The sequence below is a fragment of the Nicotiana attenuata genome, unplaced genomic scaffold, assembly GCF_001879085.1.
Source record: "Nicotiana attenuata strain UT unplaced genomic scaffold, NIATTr2, whole genome shotgun sequence".
NCBI classification, from domain to species: domain Eukaryota; kingdom Viridiplantae; phylum Streptophyta; class Magnoliopsida; order Solanales; family Solanaceae; genus Nicotiana; species Nicotiana attenuata.
The window spans coordinates 21,300-42,700 of NW_017675451.1; the positions used below are offsets into that span (position 1 = coordinate 21,300).

General features: G+C 39.0%; 3 protein-coding genes across 4 annotated transcripts in view; 1 reads left to right on the top strand and 2 right to left on the bottom strand.

Moving 5' to 3' along the window:
* Positions 1–2,601, bottom strand: part of LOC109220093 (chromodomain-helicase-DNA-binding protein 7-like) — a 3,442-nt gene extending 841 nt beyond the window's left edge. For both annotated transcript variants that reach the window (XM_019384555.1, XM_019384554.1), the window contains exons 1-4: positions 2,453–2,601; positions 2,282–2,376; positions 1,936–2,181; positions 1,016–1,472 (exon numbers count right to left, since the gene is read on the bottom strand). In XM_019384555.1, coding sequence (XP_019240100.1) covers positions 1,016–1,472; positions 1,936–2,181; positions 2,282–2,376; positions 2,453–2,475 — 821 coding nt within the window. In that variant the 5' untranslated portion in view covers positions 2,476–2,601. The remainder of the gene's footprint in view (positions 1–1,015; positions 1,473–1,935; positions 2,182–2,281; positions 2,377–2,452) is intronic.
* A 307-nt stretch (positions 2,602–2,908) lies between these two features.
* Positions 2,909–6,526, bottom strand: LOC109220091 (heparanase-like protein 2). Its single transcript, XM_019384552.1, has 9 exons — positions 6,398–6,526; positions 6,250–6,286; positions 5,287–5,470; positions 4,417–4,571; positions 4,103–4,336; positions 3,726–3,915; positions 3,500–3,625; positions 3,312–3,411; positions 2,909–3,220 (listed from the first exon to the last, which is right to left on the bottom strand). Exons 1-9 carry the CDS (start codon positions 6,524–6,526, stop codon positions 2,909–2,911), a joined length of 1,467 nt encoding a protein of 488 aa, XP_019240097.1.
* A 2,227-nt stretch (positions 6,527–8,753) lies between these two features.
* On the top strand, positions 8,754–9,853 carry LOC109220092. Its single transcript, XM_019384553.1, has 2 exons — positions 8,754–9,228; positions 9,378–9,853. The coding sequence occupies exons 1-2, from the start codon at positions 8,754–8,756 to the stop codon at positions 9,851–9,853; spliced, it is 951 nt and encodes a 316-aa protein (XP_019240098.1).
* Positions 9,854–21,401: the final 11,548 nt, after the last annotated feature.

A 21,401-nucleotide genomic window follows, 5' to 3' on the forward strand; every position in this document is an offset into this window, starting at 1 on the left:
GGGGGGGGGGGGGGGAGAATAAATAAATAAATAAAAAGTTGGACATATATAATAGAATAACCAAAATCAACCCATTTCCTGTTTTGAGGTTAGAGAATAGTATTATTGTTAACTCCTTCACTATGTTTATGTTACAGCTAGAGGTGACAAAATTAACCCATTTTCTAATAACCTGGCCAACTCGTCCTGGCTTGAGTGGATTGAGTTATGATCCGCTTGTTGACTTGACTCAACAGGTTGAATCCAGGAATAAACCATCAAATTATTGGGTAAAAATTTGTCAAAGTAGTTCAAACCGACATGTCAAAATGCAATGTGAACGAAACCATACAAAATAAAATTTAGGGATTGAGAATTATGTAAATTTGGAAGAACTTAAGCCCCTAAGTTTCGAAAAATACACTAGCTTTCACCTTTATTACTTTTTTCCAAAAAGCAAAATTAGAAAGGAAGGAAAGTTGAGTCATGTTAGGCTGATTGAATAACGACCCGTTGCTTGACCCATCCAAACTTTGGACGGGTTTAGTAATGATCCGTTTATTGATTTGACCTATTTGATCTGCCCAAGTTTGATCTAACCCGCCTATTTGTCGTGAAATCAACGAATGATGCGTGCATCAGGGTAGGCTGGCTACATCACACTCCTTGGAGCCAGTTCGACCCTTCCCCGGACCCTGCGTAAACGTGTGCACCGGGCTGCCCTTTTGTTTAGTTGCAGAAAAAAGAATCTTTCATGGGGCATGTCTTTTAATGATGTCTTTGACCTCATGATTTTGGAAGACTAGTTTCATGCAAGAACTCTTTTAGTGAAAAGGGTATGAATGAGAGTTTTTAGTGTACAACAACAACAATAACAAACTCAATAAATTACTACAAGTGGAGTCTGGGGTGCGAAAGATGTACGCGGCCCTATCCTTACCCTGGGAGGGCAAAGAGGCTGTTTCGTATTGACCCTCGGCTAAAATGAAAGTTTTTAGTGTGATGTTAACTATAAGGCCTCAGTTTAACAAAATACCTTTCTCTGATCTTCTCCATCTCTTCTTTCTCCCAAATATCTGCCTTAGAATTTCCACTTCCAGGCTTCATTATGTTTGGCCCTTTAGCCATGCCTGTTTGAGATGAAGATTGTCTAGTTGGCCGAACAGCAGTGTCGGAAACAGGAACCTCAGGAGCTTTGGGAGGTTTGATATCAATGTTTTGGTCTGGAAATGTTGAAGTTTTCTTCATTGATGGAACTCTTTTGGCCTTTTCAGATACTTCACTTTCATGTTTGCTATCTCCAAAAGTTGGTGTCTTTTTAATAGATGGAACTCTTTTGGCCTTTTCAGCAACTTCACTTTCAGGTTTTGTATCTCCAAAAGTTGGTTTCTTCTTAATAGATGGTACAGAGTTAACTGGCTCTGGATTGATTGTTGCTGTCTTTATTGGCAAACTTTTATCTGGAAGTTTTGGTCTTGGTTTTGAAACTTCATCTGATACAATTCAATGTTAAGAAGAAAGTTAGTATGTTACAAAGTGGAAATAAAAAGACTTAGAAATATAACCATGTGAGACCACAGATCAGATTCCGACAGGGATAAAAACATTAGGTGATTTCTTCGCATCTGCCTAACTTTTGGAAGGGGAGCCTTAGCGTAACTGGTAAAGTTGCTGCCGTGTGACCAGGAGGTCACGGGTTCGAGCCGTGGAAACAGCCTCTTGCAGAAATATAGGGTAAGTATGCGTATAATAGACCCTTCCCGGGACCCCACACATAGCGGGAGCTTAGTGCACCAGGCTGCCCTTTGCCTAAGTTTTGGCGGGCAGAATTACTCAATAACCGTGCTCGTGGGAGATAACAGGTTTACGATGAAGTATTAGAAATTCATACAAGTAGGTCCGCACACCACCATTATACCCAAAAAAAGAAGGAAATTTTGCAAGATTTCTTCCTACCTGAGAACTTTTCAGGTTTCTTAGGGATAATATCATCTGCTTTAGTTTTAGTCTTGGTAAAAGGTTTATCAGCTCCTCCACTATTTGTCCTTCTGTGGTCTTTTTCGCTCTCGTCTTCGATTGATTTTACAGCAAATGCAGCTGCAGCCACTGCAGCTGGATAGTCAGCACTATCGCTAGAATCATAATCGCGACTCATTGTTCTTATAAACTGTCTGTGCAACCAGCTAGGTGCTCTTTTTGTCTCTGCCAAAAACAAAAACCAAACTTTTAGTATTATTCAGAAGTTTTACTATTACAATGTTCTTGTTTTCCTAAGATTGAGATTTTGAGTCTAAGTTACTACCTTTAAAAGGTTGAGTTTTCTGTGGAGGTATTGTTCTATCTCTTGTGCTGCTGCTGCCTCCTTTCTCTTCTTCTCCTATACCGGAGAATCTCACCCTAGAACAGTATATTAATTGTAACGCGAAAAAGCTATATCTTTATGCTAGAATTTGAAGTCGACATGTTACGTTACCTCATTTGCTTAAGCATATCCATTCTTTCTTTGTAATGAAGACCTTATTTTGATATCTCAAAGATTTGATAATAGTGAAAATTTGAAGGAGAAGCACAGGAGAAAAAAAGGAAACTTTCTTTTTCAGTTTGATAAAAGCTGTGTTCTGCTTTTTGATGTCTTTTGCATGTACTTATTAAAGAAGATAACTTTGCATGTAAGTCTTGGTTTTGGATCTTGAAAACAAAGATATCAAGCATTCTTTTCTTCTGTTAAATGGTTTGCTTTTTCTTGGAGTGATTCAGATTCCTTTTATATAGATGCAAATTCAAACAAAACTGAGAATGTTATATAAAGCAACTTACTAGAAAAATAAAACAAAGCATTAAGTTTGATATGAAACTTCTCTAAACATGTTAATGAAAAGGATCTAATGTCTTTATCCTAATCTAAGACTAAACTAAATTTGTAAATTATCTATGCACAAGCAGGAGCTTGGAACCCTCTCAAGGTGGCGAAGACGATAGAACGTGGAGCAACGGAGATAGGCAACGTTGGATCAACGAGCTGAGGATTCATTTCTGGGATGTCGAATGAGGCAGTAAGCTTCAATGGAGTGCCATTTAGCAACAAGACATCACTCTGAATGTTGCCATCTTTTGGTGTCAAATGGTACTCTTCCCTTTGATGTATAGGCTCAATCCCACTAGGATACATGTTCAAGTCATCTACCACAGATACTTCAAATGTTGTCGACTTGTCCATGTTAATCAGTAGAACTGTAACACCCTGTGAGACAAAAACAAAGATTATTCAGACATTTTTAGAATCATGTTACACTTAATAAGATCATACTATTCTTGATAATGTTGTATCTTACACTTGTCTTTGAGCAATGAGCATAGGTTCGCAAGTAAGGCGAGCCCTCATGAGTAACAGAAAGCACATTCTTTCCCATGAGCTTATGCCACAAAAGAGCACTGCAAAAAGTTATCAGAAAAAAACCTTGTAAAACAGCTAGACTTATGAGAAAAGGCGATTTGAGATCATGAGAATCGCGTTAAATACCCATAGTAATCTGGATTTGGGATGAAACTTGTAGTGTTGAGAAGACCATAGTTTCCACCAATTAAGGATTGTCTGCAGTATACCTTATGGTTGAAAGTTGATGTCATTCCGAGTTGATCCAAATACCTGCAATACCAAGACTAATTTAAGCCATTCTAGCCAATGAAAACGAAAACTCGAAAAGTTATTTCTACTTTATTATATCAGACTTGCTATGAAGAGTTACCAGAAGCCGTTGACAAAGGTATGTGAAGTGGTTTTGCCACCACTATTATAAGCTCCACCAGATTCACCAACCCAAGGACCAGAAGATGGTGAAAACAATTTAGCAGTATTTGAAACATCATTAAATGTTTGAGCTACTTGACTAAGGTAAAATGGATCCTGAAGTTTGTCAATCAAAGTTGGATCAACACCTGCAATTTTACCAAGATTCTTAGTCCAAAAACAACTCAAACTCAATACATAGGAGGAAATCAAGAAGACAATACAACATTGTTTACGCGAAGCATAAAAGTATATTCAGTAGTAGAAAAATAAAGGCTGAACACGTCAAGTTTAAATCCTGGATCAGCTTCTGGATGCAAGAACATTGTTATATACCTGCTCCAAGGTTGTAAATATGATGTGTCAATCCGTCGACGACGTCTGGACCAGTAGTTTGAAGGAAGGTTTTGAACCATTCTTCATCATAAAATCCACCAGGGGCCAAGATTTTTGGTCTAGTAGCAGGGTCAGGGTACATATGTGTTATAAGTTTCTTTAATTTCTTGACATCTTTGCCATATTGTTGAGCCTTTATTTTTGCAGCAACCCCTCCTGCACAAAGCTCATTACCTACAAAAGATTTATGTTAAATACTTTTATAAACAAGAAAAAATAATTCATTGGCTTAAGATTATAGTTTGTATTTTTACCTAATTCATATGAGTCAATCTTGTATCCTTTTCTAATAGTGTATTTCATTAATGATTTTGCATTAAACTGATTCCAATCTCCTTCCCAAAGAGTATCATCTTCATCTGATTGTATCCTTCCAAGTAAGGCATTCAATGAAAATGTTAATGCAGCCCTGCATAAATTCACAAAGAATATAAAAATGTTAACATAAGAACAGTGGCGGAGCCAGGATTTTTACCAACGAGATTCAGAATATTAAAAAGTAAACATATGAACAAACCAACAGGATTCAACATTTATATTTATGCATCAAAATAATTTTAATATATACAGTGTACATAGGAGTCGTTTGGTTTGACACACTAATAAAAAATAATCTCACCATAAAATTTTGCATAAGTGAGTACTCCCTATATTATATTTTATGTGACATTATTTCCTTATTAGTATGCTCTAAAAATTCACACCATTCAATTTTACCAAACAATTTAGCTTTATATTTCTTAATTTACCTTTAATAACATGCTTTTAATGGTTTATTTAAACCACAGAGTTCCAATTTTTTTTCTTTATAGAAGTATTAAAGATACATGAATAAGAATAACCAAAGACAAAAAGATTCTTAAAGTATCAATTCGCACATAACAACACCTATTATATTATTCCGCACATAACATTTCTGTATTATGATCTCCGCATAACTAGTCCATAAATCGACCCCATATTGTACTACAACTAATTAAGATCTATCTACGCTCACCGTCTCACTTGTGACCATGTACATATATAAAATTAAAAAACAATGTAGAATATTAATTTATAAAATTTAAGAGGTGCAATATATTTAAGAGGAAATAAATTAAAGGAGAAGAAAATGATGATCTTACCCTGTTTTGTTAAACAAATCATGCAATTCATCCCATCTATTCATGTGGAGACAGCCTTCAGCAAATCCAAAAAGGCCATCTGATTTTTTCTCAAAGTTTGAGCATTGCTTTGGGAATTTTCCAACTTTGTAGTAAACTTGATCTTGTAGTGAACCTCCTATTCTGATTCTTAGTGGATTGAATGCTGCAAATTTTTCAAAAATAATCAAAATAATTTAGACAAAAAAAAAAAACTGCAAATTTTAACGTCTTTTTTTTTGCGTTCAAAATAAGAAGAGAGAAATATACAGACGTTTAGAATAAAAACAAAATTGGGTCATGAAAACCATGAGAACATCAAAAGGAAAAAACAAGTTCCCATAATTAAACTCTATTTTCAAGCAAAATGTTCTTTTGTTTGCATTATATTCTCTAGCCGTTTTCCGTTTCCATTATATTCTCTAAACTCTTTTTATTTCGTTCTTGCGTTCTATAATAACATTGCACATTGGTGTATATTAATAGCGGTATTTGTGCAAGTAGTGTCAGTCTATTATCACAATTTTGCTTTTAAAAGATTTTGAATCTAGGACTATAGTGAATCTAAAGTTGTACAAATAAATTAAAAGCAATGTCAGCTTTTCTTTTCTTGCGGATAACACGAGTTAGAACAAGAGTCTTGGAGCAACGATAAAGTTGTCTCCGTATAACCTATAGGTCATGGGTTCGAGCAGTGGAATCAGCTACTAATGCTTGTATTAAGATAGACTGCCTACATTAAACCTCCTATGGGGTGCTGCCTACATTAAACCTCCTACGGGGACTCTGCATATATACGGGATGCATCGGGCTGTACTTTTTATTTTTATTTTCTTAACACGAGTTGCAAGTTTTGGAATATTAAGTATGCAAATATAAAACACAATGCAAAGTCTACAACACAATGGAATAGATCTAGAGAAAGCAATGAACTATAAAACCAACCTTTAACGGCGTTTGTAAGAATCTTGTTTTTCAAATCCTGCATGTTTTTTTTGGTCAAAATCAGTCAATAAAATCTCCTTTAATTTCCTTCTTCTTTTCAAGAAATATAAAACTACAAAACTTGGAAATATCAAAATAGAAAAATTACCAGATTAAGGATACCAGCTTTCCCCCACGGACATTGATTATAATCACACTTATTTTCTGGCCACCAATCTAAAGTTGCACATATGAAATTATCATCTGTTTTAGCTATAGATGTCACTCCTTTTACCATTACCTTCACTTCATCTGCCTTTGACAAACAAAAACATGATAAAACTAAAAGAACCAAACAAAACAACCTAGTTCTTGAATCCATTGTTTAATGAACAATTAATGAAATACGTGAAAGAATAATAAAAAAATAGGAGAAAGAAAGAAGAAGGATATATAAAATTGTGATAGCTTTGGAAAGTTTATATAGAGATATAATGGCTAAGGACTTTAAATCCTCGTTGGCTACTGCTACAAAAGAGCGCACTATTTCAACTAGGATTCTATTCAAAAAAAAAAAGTTATCCAGTAATTTTCCTCTTTTATTTAAAATTTGTTTGCTAAAAATGGGATAATATAGAAGAATAGTTCAAGATTTTGTAGGATTAACCTATATACACACAATTAATTGTTTTTTTACATTATTAATATACTTTAACTTGTTGTACTAATAATATATTTTATTTTTTAGGTTACTAATATTTCAGCTTTTATTTTTTTAATACGAACAGTTACCAATAGAGTTAAACTCACCCCTTGTTGACTACTAAATTAAGCTGTTTACTTTAACTAGGAAAATTAATTTATAGTTTGTAGTCTGAAATTCCTACTTTATGTTATTCAAATAGGTTATAGTAGACGATTTTAAGATTCAGTAGGATTTAAGACAAACACAACTTATGATATACTATTGAGATACCGAAGCCAACGTAAAGACTTACTCTTATCAAGTGTTTACATCAAACTGATAGATGCATGTACTTTTTTCCATTTAACCATTGTTAAATATTACATAATTTCATCTTACTAAATCTCTTAGCTCCAGTAAGAAAATCTAATTTAATATAAATATCTGGTACAGATAAATAAATTTATGAAGAATTAACTCATATTGCCGGCCCACCCAACCACTAGAAAGCTTTCCCACTTTAAAGTTGAGGTTTGATACTATAATTGCCTATCGATGATATATAACAATCAAAATTAAAAAAAAAATACCACAAAATGTACTAAATCATGACCTAATATAATAATGATGAAACGAGAAGTTTGGCTCTGTAAGAAAACACATAGGACAAAAGCGATTAGTAAGGTAATTACTTGTCATGAAATACTTGTGCACAACATTTACAATCATGTTAGGTTTTGGGAAAAGAGAATATTTTCGTAGTTTATAACGTAATCTAAAGTTATGGTGATTTTTGGGTGCTAGTGCTACAATTAAGTAAAATTTTAATTGCGGTATCTAACATGTGAACGGATTTTGGCTTCTGTCCATTTCCTCGAGTTCTATTTACATCTTAAGCGTCTAGATAAAAATAATCTAATAAGCATTCTAACCATAATTAAGCGACAAGTTTTAGGAAAGTAATCTCTAATTAAGATCAGATAAGATTAGAAAATGCCGCATGTCAGAAGGTGCAAATATTACACATGAGCATAAAATGAGAGAAGGTCGCTTGAGATGGTTTAGTCATGTCCTGCGTCGATCTACAGATGCACCGACCGTAGGTATGAGCGAATTGCTTGATTAATTAGTAAGCATGAGCGAATCGTATGAAAGGAAGAGTTAATTAGAGCGCAATAAGATTGACAAATCGATCACAACCCTGGGATGTTCATCTCTACTGAATACACAACAACCATTTTCTGCTTGATCAATTAGTTACTTGTTATATTCATTGCTTAGCATAATCACACTTTTAAACTCTGATTGACTCGACAGAATAACAATTTTGGTAAAAGTAGTGGGTAGTTGTCACAAGTCTCTGTGGGTTCGACACTCTTCTTATCATTATATTACTTGTACGATCACGTATACTTGCGTGTGCGTTTGGGAGCAACAAGTTTTAATTTTGATGCTGTTGTCGGGGACTTAAATATTGACTGCTTTACTAGCTTTTACTTTAGTTGTTTATTTCGTCAAGTCTAATATTTCTTATTGGTTGCTCTGCTCTCAGGAACTTTGATTGAATGTGAAGGTCAGGAGTCAGGATAGACTTCAAGGCTTTGACCCCGAACCTGAGAAAATATTTCACTAGAGGTTGAGAGAAGAAAGGGACACAGATAATCTTCAAACACTTATTCAATTACCTATGAATATGGCAAAAGAGCAACATATGGCTGTTCAGGAGGTGGCGATGCCCAACATTGCTAATGTCACCTCCAGCATTGTGAAGCCTAGAATCACTGGGCACTTTGAGATAAAACAGTGCATGATCCAGTTATTACGTGCAAACGGCCAGTTTATGGGTCTTCCACACGAGGATCCACATCAACACTTTCTGAACTTCTTGGAGATTAGTAATACTTATATCACTAACAGAGTCCCTCTAGACTATGTGAGGCTCACACTGTTCCCATTCTCTCTGTTGGGCAGAGCAAAGCGGTGGTTGAAGGCGGAATCAACTAATTCTATTACATCATGGAATGATCTGGCTAGAAATTTTTTAGCGCGGTTCTTCCCTTCGGGCAAAACTGCAAAGATAAGAAGTGAGATAGTAGCCTCTAAACAGAAATCAGGGGAGTCATTATATTCGGCTTGGGAGAGGTTCAAGGGGCTGCTCAGAGATTGTCCTCATCACAACCAGACAAATGAAATATTGGCTCATACCTTCATAGAAGGGCTAGAGAGAAAAATTATGGTAGACGCTGCAGCGGTAGGTCAAGTGTTAGAGAAAAGATTTGATGAAATTTATGCATTATTGAACAAATTCTCCAAAAGTAATCTTGACTAGCAAGGATAGATGGGCAGACCCACGGTTCAAAAATCTGCAGGGGTCCTGGAGTTAGACGTTAATTCTGCATTATCAGCGCAGGTTGCCACATTGGCCAACCAAGTCAATAGGATGACCTTTGTTATTAATAAGCAGCAAGCTCAACCAGTGCAGTAGTTCAGATATTTTATGAAGTCTGTGGAGAAGGTCGCATTAGCAATCTATGCCCAGTAAATCCAGAGTCTGTATATTTTGTGGGTAATGCAAATCGAGGCCAAGCAAATCAGTATGGGGACACTTATAACCCTAACTGGAGGAACCACCCAAACTTTTCTTGGGGTGAAAATCAAGGTGCTCAGAAACAGTACATGCCACAAGCTCCTCAACAGCAATATAGACCACTGCAAGCTGAACAACCTACGAACTCGACGAGTCACATTGAGGAGATGCTAAAGAAATTGATGGCTGACAAGTTGGCCCAAGCAGCAGCCCACTCAGCAGCTATTCAGAATTTAAAGCGACAAATGGGGCAACTTGCTAGTACTCAAAATAATCGGCCAGCTGGGGCTCTTCCTATTGATACTAAGCCTAATCCTAAGGCTCAAGTCAATGCGCTTACATTGAGAAATTGAAGAGTTTTAGAAGAAGTTCTAAGAAAAAAGAAGTATACGGCTAGGCCTGAAGGAGAATTAGTTGCTAAGTCAGTTGAGGAGAATGAGAAAGAGAGCGAAAGATCAAAGCCAGTAATTGTGACAAGGCCACCACCTCCATTTCCACAAAGACTCCAAAAGCAAAACAATGATGCTAAGTACAAGAGATTCTTAGATATTTTGAGCCAAGTGCGTGTGAATTTGTCTTTGGTGGAAATTTTGCAGGAGGTGCCTAAGTATACAAAGTATCTCAGAAATATTATGGCAAACAAGTGAAGACACACAAAGTTTGAAACAGTTGCACTTACTAAAGATTGCAGTGCTAGAGTTCAGAGTAAACTTCCTCCTAAGTTGAAGGATCCTGGGAGTTTCAAATTTCTCTGTCTCTTGGGAAACAAGAAGTTGGTAGAGCCCTGTGCGATTTAGGGGATAGTATAAATTTGATGCCATCATCTTTGTTAAAGCAACTCGGATTGGGGGTCCTTAGACCGACTACAATCACTTTATAGTTAGCAGATAGGTCACTAGTGATGCCAGAAGGAATTATTGAGGATGTGTTAGTTCAAGTGGGAAAGTTTATTCTTCCTGATGATTTTATTATTCTTGATTATGAGGCGGATGAGGAAGTGCCCAGTATTTTGGGGCGACCGTTCTTAGCCATTGGTGGAGCGACTATTGATGTGAGAGAAGGGAAGTTGAAGATGAGAGTTTATGATGAGGAAATCACTTTCAATGTGCATAAGGCACTTAAGCTCCCTAAGCATTATGAGGACTTGTGCATGATTATTGTGATGGAATCGAAGGGGATAGAGCAAAACCATTACGTGAACTGTAGTGATCCAGATGGGAAAACTGAGTTAGAGGAGGTGATGTTGCAAGCCGAGCGTGTAAAGATGACTGATAAAAGAGCCAAAGATGAAAGAGGAGACCTTCCTAGAGCATGCAAAAAGGCTAGACTTCATGGGAGAAAGAATAAGCGAAAGCGCCTAGCCTTAGCAGAGTCGTGCCACGGCTATAAATAAGGCGCTTGTTGGGAGGCAACCCAGCCTGGATTTTTTTTATTTTTAATTTTATAGTGTCACGTTTTGTTTTTGTTTTCTTGCAAAAAAGTCTGATTACCCGAAGTTGAAGTTGAGGAGCATGTTTGAGCTTAAGTGTGGGGTCGTCCCGACCTTTAATATTAAGGCTCATGCGCTAGCTAAGCCCTAGAGGATCTCAAGGAGTATTTCTCATCCTTGTTTTAATATTTTTCTCTATGATCATGCATCGAGGACTATGCATAACATAAGTGTGGGGTGGGGGAACTACTTTCTGAATGTAAGTGTATAAACTTTTTCTTTTTTTAGTAGTTTTTCTTTTAGAACTCGTAATAGACATAGTCTAGTTAGTTAGTAGTAGTCTAGCTGCTAAAAGAAAAAAAATCAGAAAAAGCTCGAACTTTTCCCGACTATGGATCTCTTGGATAGCTTTCTTGAGGGATTAAGGTCCAATTAAAAATACCAAAAAGATTTTCTTTTATTTTTTTAGGATAGTTAGGTAGTATCCCTTGGTTTTTCTTTGGGCGCTGGTTCTTTTCCAAGGGTGTAGCCTGAACCGAGTATTTTGTTTTGATCTTTTTAGGAGTAGGATAGGAAGAAAAACTGAGTTGCTCTAAGATACCTGTTGACATGTTTGGTACTGGCACATTAGGAAATGGCATGCGCTCTGCCTTCCTGTTATATTCGATTTAAATTGTGATGCCTATAACAACAACAACAACCAAGTAAGATCCCACAAGTGGGGTCTGGGGAGGGTAGAGTGTACGCTGACCTTACCCCTACCCTAGAGGGATAGAAAAGCTGTTTCCAAAAGACCATCGGCTCAAGAAGACGAAAATAAATAATAGACAATAGATCAGTGACAGTAATAGAAGCTAGAAAAATAATATCAGCATCGTAATTAGTGACAGAAAATATATGAAATCAATAACAATAACTAGTAATAATGCTATAGAAAATAGTGTGGAAACAACATAAACCACTAACAATCCAAGGCGAAACATTATCAGCCTAGCCCCACCCGCCCCCGGTACAAAGTATAAATACGCTCGACTCCCTCCCGACTAACAACCCTAATGCTCGACCTCTGTACCTTCCTATCAAGATCCATGTCCTTAAAGATCTCAAGTCGCGTCATGTCCTACCTGATCACCTCATCCCAATACTTCTTAGGACGACATCTACCTCTCCTCATACCTGCCAATGTCAACCGCTCACACCTCCTAACTGGGGAATCTAGGCTTCTCCTCCGCACGTGCCTGAACCATCTAAGCCTCGCATCTTGTCGTCCATGGGAGCCACTCCCACCTTCTCCCGAATATCTTCATTCTAAATCTTATCCGTCCTAGCGTGCCCGCATATCCATCTCAACATCCTCATTTCTGCCACATTCATCTTCTGGGTATGAGAATTCTTGGCTACCCAACACTCAGCCTCATACAGCATGATCGGTCTAACCACCGCTCTATAGAACTTGCCTTTACATTTCGGTGGCACTTTCTTGTCTCACAAGACTCCAGATGCTAACCTCCATTTCATCCACCCCGCTTCTATACGGTGCGTGACATCCTCATCTATCTCCCCATCACCCTGGATAATTGACCCAAGGTACTTGAAACTTCCTCTCTTGGGGATGACTTTTGAGTCAAGCCTCACGTCCATGTCCACTTCCCCCAACGCATCGCTGAATTTACACTCCAGATATTCTGTCTTAGTCCTACTCAACTTGAAACCTTGTGATGCCTAAGTAATATAAATAGACTACTTCGTGACGCTTGTTCTCAATTGTTTGACTTGTATGTCACCTAGTGCATTATTGCTTAAAATATCTCAACTATATGTGTTGCTTGACTTGAGAGTTGAATAGAACCATCTTCATTGAGTCATGTGCAATGTGTGTGTGAGCATTTGTGATATTTTGTGATATATTATGTAGTCTACAACTTGCCCTGTGTGTTAATCTAAGCGAAATCATTAAGTTGTGCTAGTTTAGGAGATGACGTAGGCATTTCTTTGCTTGATCATAGATGTGCTTGTCACTTACAAATAAATTTTTCCCGTTGCTAGCCCCTTTGAGCCTATAGACTTTTTCCTTGGCACCTACATTACAGGTCGTATCCCTATTATATTCTTAATTTGAGCTTGTTGAACCTTTCCTCCCTAAGGCACTTAGGCGCTAAAAGAAGTAAGGTGAGAGATTGAGAAGTATCTTTCGAGTGAAACCATGAAAGGGCCCATAAAGTGCACTAAAGTTGTGAAAAATACCACTAGCCGTGTCACGACCCGGAATTTCCACCATCGAGACCGTGATAGCGCCTAACATTTCACTTGATAGGCAAGCCAACGTTAGAACAATCTGCTCCTTTTAATAGTTTAAAACAGATATTAAAGAAGAACTGAGATAACTGAATAAATTTAAAGTAACAATGCGGAAGTTGAACTAGCCAAATATCTATTACAATTTCCCTGAACCTGGTGTCACGAGTGCACAAAATACTAGAGTAATACACATAAGGGTCTGAAGTAAATAACAAGTTGTTCGAATGAAAGTTCATAGCTAAATAAATAGAGGATTGGGACTCCAGGAGCTGCGGGCGCTGAACAGTCGTACCTCAAGTCTCCGCAAATGTCCGATCCGAGCTCTCCAGTAGCCGCTGCCGGGACCGTCTCTAAAATCTACACAGTATGCAGAGTGTAGTATCAGTACAAACCGACCCATGTACTGGTAAGTGCCGAGCTGAACCTCGACGAAGTAGTGATGAGGCTAAGGCGGGTCACCTACGCTAAAACTTATACGCAGTCTATAATAACGACATCATAATTAAATACACTACATAATTAAACAGCCAACATGAGATGATAACCACATCCTCGAAAATAACCCAGTTTTGTCCAAAATTACCATTCTCTACCAGCTCAAATAAAAATACTGAAAAACAACGCAGCTCAATATATGAAACATATAGGTTGTTGCGGCGCGCAACCCGATCCCACCGGACAACACATAATCCTCCCTTATTCCACCATAACAATATCAATAACGGTAAATAATATATATATATATATATATATATATATATATATATATATATATATATGATGCGGCGCACAATCCGATCCTACCATATAGCAATAGCAATATCGTAATTCACCCTTATTTCACCATATTGATCCACCTTTATTCCACCTATTGGGGCGTGCAACCCGATCCCACCGTATATACATACTTACCCTTATTCCACCATAACAATCCTCCCTTATTACACCTGCTGCGGCATGCAGCCCGATCCCACCATATCAGTACCAAACAGTCAATGTACACAGTCAAATCAACAGGCTAAATCACAAGGCCTTTACGATAAATAAATACAAAACTGAACCAAGAAAAAGGAACCTTGTTCAATACAGAATCTACACAAATAATACTACACAGCGAGACCAAACCAGCCTTTTACAGTTAAAAAGGTACAAACAAGTCAAATTAAGCAAATAGCAGGGATTAGGGAAAACTATGAAAAGAGCTAACATGGTTAAATGAAGAAAAACATTGATTAACACGTCGCAATTAAGCATGAAAAACACTTAGAGCATGTGACAATTAAGATAGGAGGGAAAACAATTAAGGAAAAGCGATAAATCAGGGAAAATAGATAATTCGGCGGCGTATAACCACTCGTCACCTTGCATATACGCCGCTCACATGGAACTCACATAACACAAAGTTCGAGGGTTCCTAATTCCCTCAAGTCAAGGTTAGACACAACACTTACCTCGCTCCAAAGGCCACTAAAAGCTCGATCACAGCTTTGCCTTTCAAACACGCCTCCGAACAAACAATATCTAGAAAATTACCAACCAAACGTTTCAAAATAAACCTTAGGTATCACCCACAATCGATAAGAATTCAATTCAGGCCATTATTGAAAAAGCCAACAAAAGTCAACACCCGGGCCCGCTTGGTCCAAACCCATATACGGGCATAAACTCGATTACCCATTCACCCCCGATCCCGGATATGTAATTGGTTTTGGAATCTCACCTCAATTTGAGGTCTAAATCCCCAATTTATCAAATCCTTAGTTTCTACCCAAAAATTCCCAATTCCACCATGAAAACTTTAGATTCTAGGTTGAAATCTTGTAAAATAAAGTGAAAGATTGAAATAAACTAGTTTAGAATCACTCACCTATGATTTGGGGAAGAAAAAGTCTTTGGAAAATCGCCTCTTATGTTTTAGGTTTTGAAAATTCAAAGAATGAATGAAAAATCCCGTCTAAGTCCCTTTTCATCAGCTGCAGATGTCGCATCGCAAATGCGAAGGGACCATCGCAAATGCGAGGTCCTTCACATCTCTGCTGCCTTCGTAATTGTGAAGATAAGTTCGCAATTGCGAACTTGAATCTTCGCAAAGGCGACAAAATGATCGCATTTACGATCACTTCCCCTCCCAGCTTTACTTCGCAAATGCTAAGAATTCTTCGCAATTGCGAAGACTCTATGGCCTAGCTTCTCTTCGCATTTGCGATGAGAGGCTTGCAAATGCCAACCCCTTAGAGGTCGCAATTGCGATTCCTGATATCGCAATTGCGAGATCTGAGGCCCGCAACAACCTCAGTTACACCAGCAAATTTTTCCAAGTCCAAATCACTCCGTAGCCTATCCGAACTCACCCGAGCCCTCGGGGCTGGGCTCCAAACGAAACATGCACGCAAGTCTTAAAACATCGTACGAACTTGCTCGTGCGATCAAATCACCAAAATAACATTTAAAACCACGAATTTAGCACCAAATCAAATGAAATCCTTAAGAACACTTAGAAATTTCTATTTTCTCAACCGGACGTCTGAATCACGTCAAACCAACTCCGTTTCTCACCAAATTTCACAGACATGCCTTAAATATTGTAATGAACATGTACCAGGCTCCGAAACCAAAATATGGACCCGATACCAACAAGATCAAGCATTAACAATTTCTTAAAAACCATTAAATTTTCAAACTTGAAATTTTCATCAAAATTCATAACTCGAGCTAGGGACCTCCAATTCCGATTCCGGGCATAAGCCCAGGTCCCATATTTTGATACGGACCCACCGGGACTATCAAAACATGAGTCCGGGTCCGTTTACCAAAAATATTGACCGAAGTCAACTAGAATGAAGTTTCTAATCAAAAATCCCTATTTTTATCAACTTTCAACACAAAAGCTTTTCGGAAATACGCTCGGACTGCGGACGCAAATCGAGGAGGGATAAAATGAAGTTTTAAAGGCCTTGGAACACAAAATTTGGTTTTAAATCATAAGATGACCTATCGGGTCATCACATTCTCCACCTCTAAAATAACCTTTCTTCCTCGAACAGACATAGAAAAATACCTGAGCTGGGAAAAAGGTGGGGATATCTACTCCGCATATCAAACTCCGACTCCCAGGTAGCTGCCTCAACATGGTGACCTCTCCACTGCACTCGAACTGAAGGATAACTCTTCGATCTCAACTGTTTTATCTGCGGGTCTAGAATAGCTACGGGCTCCTCCTCGTAGGTCAAATCCTTGTCCAACTGGATAGTGCTGAAGTCTAACACATGAGATGGGTCACCGTGATACTTCCGAAGCATGGATGCACACAAGTCTGTAAGCCACCTCTCCCACTCGATCAAGAATCTCAAAGGCTCGATGTACCTAGGGCTCAACTTGCCATTCTTTCCAAATCTCATTACACCCTTCACGGGTGACACACGGAGCAACACTCTCTCTCAGACCATGAATGCAACATCACGGACCTTACGGTCGGCATAACTCTTCTGCCTGGACTAGGCCTACACGAAGTCTATCCTGAATGATCTTATCCTTATCAAGGCATCCTGTACCAAATTTGTACCCAATAACCGAGCCTCCCCCCACTCAAACCATCCAACAACGATTGACACCGTCTACCATATAATGCCTCATAGGGGGCCATTTGAATGCTCGATTGGTAGGTGTTGTGATAGGCAAACTCTGCAAATGGCAAGAACTGATCCCAAGAGCCTCCAAAGTCAATAACACAGGCGCAGAGCATGTCCTCCAATATCTGAATAGTGCACTCGGACTGTCCGTCCGTCTGAGGATGAAATGTTGTGCTCAACTCACGCTGTACTGCCCTCCAAAAATGCGAGGTAAACTGCGTACCTCGATCAGAAATGATAGACACGGGCACACTGTGAAGACGAACGATCTCACGATTATAAATCTCTACCAATCGCTAAACTACCACAGGAATGAAATGTGCTGACTTGGTCAGACTATCCACAATAACCCAAATTGCATCGAACTTCCTCTGAGCCTGTGGGAGTCCAACAACGAAATCCATAGTGATACGCTCCCACTTCCACTCAGGAATCTCTATCTTCTGAAGCAAACAACCATGTCTCTGATGCTCGTACTTTACTTGCTGACAATTTAGACACCGAGCCATATATGTCACTATATCTTTCTTCATTCTCCTCCACCAGTAATGTTGCCGCAAGTCCTGATACATATTGGTGGCGCCCGGATGAATAGAATATCGGGAACTGTGGGCCTCCTCTAGAATTAACTCACGAAGTCCATCCACATTAGGCACACAAACACGACTCTGCATCCTCAAAACCCCATCATCTCCAACTGTAACCTGCTTGGCATCTCCGTGCCCTTCTGTGTCCCTAAGGACAAGCACATGAGGGTCATCATACTGCCGCACCCTGATGCGCTCAAACAATGAAGACCGAGCGACCGTACAAGCTAGAACACGATTGGGCTCAGAAACATCCAACCTCACAAACTGATTGGCCAAAGCCTGAACATCTAATGCAAGCGGTCTCTCACCGACTGGAATGTACGCAAGGCTGCCCATACTAGTTGACTTCCTAATCAAAGCATCGGCCACCACATTGGCCTTCCCGGGATGATACAATATGGTGATATCATAGTCCTTCAATAGCTCTAACCACCTCATCTGCCTCAAATTGAGCTCCTTTTTCTTGAACAAATACTTCAAACCCCGATAATCTATGAACACCTCACACGACATGCCATAAAGATAGTGCCTCCAAATCTTCACGCATGAACAATGGCTGCCAACTCTAAGTCGTGAACAGGGTAATTCTTCTCGTGAACCTTCAGCTGCCGCAAAGCATATGCAATAACCCTACCACCCTAAATCAATACCGCACAAGGTCCAATACGAGATGCATCACAATATACTGTATAAGGCCCTGATCCTGTGGGCAACACCAACACTGGTGCCGTAGTCAAAGCAGTCTTGAGCTTCTGAAAGCTCGCCTCACACTCGTCCGACCATCTGAACGGGACACCCTTCTGGATTAACCTGGTCAACGGGGCTGCTATAGATGAGAACTCCTCCACAAACCAACGATAATAACCCGCCAATCCTAAGAAACTCCAAATATTTGTAGCTGATGTGGGTCTAGGCCAGTCCTTAACTGCCTCAATCTTCTTAGGATCCACCTGAATATCCTCTGCTAATACAACGTGACCCAAGAAAGCAACTGAACTCAACCAAAACTCGCATTTTGAAAACTTAGCATATAACTGGCTGTCTCTCAGAGTCTGAAGAACGATCCGAAGATGCTGCTCATGCTCCTCTCCACTGCGGGAGTAGATCAAGATATCATCAATAAAAACAATCACAAAGGAATCCATATAGGGCTTGAACACCCGGTTCATCAAATCCATGAATGCTGCTAGGGCATTTGTCAGCCCAAATGACATCACTAGAAACTCATAATGCCCATACCGAGTCCGAAAAGCTATCTTAGGGACATCAGATTCCCTAATCGTCAACTGATGGTAGCCAGACCTCAAATCGATCTTTGAAAAAACTTTGGCACCCTGAAGTTGATCAAAATCAGTCGTCAATCCTCGGCGATGGATACTTGTTCTTGATGGTGACTTTGTTCAACTTCCGATAATCTATGCATATCCTCATCGATCCATCCTTCTTCTTCACAAACAACACATGCGCACCCCAACGAGACACTAGGTCTAACAAAGCCCTTATCAAGAAAGTCTTGCAAATACTCCTTGATTTCTTTCAAGTCTGGCGATGCCATGCGGTATGGCGGAATAGAGATGGGCTGAGTGCCTGGAGCCAAATCAATACAGAAGTCAATATCTCTGTCGGGTGGCATCCCCGATAGATCTGTAGGCAACACCTCAAGAAACTAACGAACAACGGGCACATAATCCATAGAAGGAACCTCCGCACTAAAATCACGGACATAGGACAAATAAGCTAGACACCCCTTCTCGACCATGTGTCGAGCCTTCATATAAGAGACCATCCTGCTAGTAGAATGGCCAGGGGTCCCCCTCCACTCTAATCGAGGCAATCCCGGAAAGGCTAAGGTCACCGTCTTGGCGTAACAATCCAATATAGCGTGATAAGGTGACAACCAATCCATACCCAAAATGAAATCAAAACAACTATATCGAGAAGCAAAAGATCTACACTAGTCTAAAGACCTCCAATAGTAACCACGCACATGTCGATGCCCCGTTTTTCTCGCAAAATCGGGTTTATGACATTTGGGCGGACAACTCTTTTCCTTTTGGGAATTGGGTTTGCAATATAGAAGAGTCGCCACCTAATGATTAACTGCATTAGGACACTAAAACTGAATTTGATTTAGAAAACCAGAGGTTGGGTAAGGGCTTGAAATTATCTCGAGGGGAAGGTGTTAGGCACCCCTCAAGATCCACTAGTGTGGTTCCCGGCCATGCTACAATTGTGACTTTAAATACAAACAACAAGTAATCAAGCAAGCATTGTAAATACTAGGTAACTTTCACATAACGGTTGCAAATAAAAGAAGCACAAGAGGTTTAAAGAGTGCTGAAATTTGGAAGAAGGTAGTTTTATAATTAAAGAAAGATACACAAGTAAAGGAGAAGGGGTCAAATAACTGATGCAAGTAATTCGAAAAAAAAGTGAAAGAGGCAGAAGTTTGGGGAGAAACAGTATTGAAAATCAGACAATTAAAAGAGAGATTTTTGCATAATAAGTACAAGTGATTGAAGTAAAAGAAGAAGTTAAAGAAACTGAAAACTAAACAGCTTTAAAATTCTGGAAAAAGGAAGTAAACAAGTAAAGAGGGAGGGGGTCCTAGGTTTGTAAATAACACGGATCACCCCACACAACACCCGGTAACCATTTATACACGTGGTGTTATCGCGTGGTCATCATATCCATGTCTACCCTTACCCACCCCGTTAAGGTATTAAATCGCGGAATGGTCTCGTTACTTATTGCATGCTATTACCCGTCCCAATCCTATCAGCCCCGGAGGTATTAGGGACTACTAGTCCTAAAGGGGAGGGAAAATTGGCTTTTAGAGTTTAAAAAGGACAAAAGTCTAAGGCGACATTCAAAACATACATGACAAGTATGGGGAAGCACATAACAGACAAAGCTCAAACAAACCTCCTTAAAACATAAAGAACATATAGTTTTAGCATGTCTTTCAGATACTGATTAGGTCTTTAATTAAACTTAAACGTTAAGGCGTGGCTGATTTATCACAAATTTTCAGATAAGAAATCCAAATTAGGCCTGCCTGCTGGTTGTAATTATTAAAGACTGGTGTAGTTAATTAATTACNTAGGGCGAATTTGAAAACAAATTGTATATCCGGGCTCATGGGGGAATGGGTGACATAGAATTGGTTCGAACCTCGGGTTTTGACCAAGCGGGCCCGGGTCAATTTTGGAATTTTTGGAAGAAAAGTTGGGAATCTATATTTAGGCATTGGGTTTGATTTGTTTAACTATTATTGATATTATAAAGTCGTTGTTTCATAGATTTGATTGAGTTGGAGCCGAATTCGAGAGGGAAAGCGGTCGTTGTGGATTGATTTAGCCGTGGAAGTTGAGGTAAGTGTTTGGTCTAACCCTATCTTGAGGGAATAGGAGTAGAGTCTTATTTGTTAATTGCTATTTGTCGAGTACGGTGTATAGGAATGGTGACGAGTATCTATACACTGCTGTCGAGCATGACCGTGAGTCCTAATTTGCTAAATTGTCGAATTGGTAATTGTTATTTATGAGGAATTGGTTGGAAATCTTTAACGTTGAGCTAGTAATTGTTGAGACTAAGTGTGAATTTAATTGTGTTAAGTAGAGATTGAATGAGTTTGGTTATAGATGGATCCCCCTTGCCGGGATAGTTTTTTATATTACCTTGTTCCCTCGCCTGGATAGCTTATTATAACATCTTTCTCCCTTGCCGGGATTATATTGTGTATTGTGCTAAATGAAATGGGATCGTATGGCACGCCGACCACGAGATATTATGAAATGGGATCGTGTGGCACGCCAACCACGAGATATTATGAAATGGGATCGTGTGGCACGCCGACCACGAGATATTATGAAATGAGAGCGAGTGGTACGCCTACCACGTGATATTATGAAATGGGAGCGAGTGGTACGCCTACCACGTGATATTATGAAAT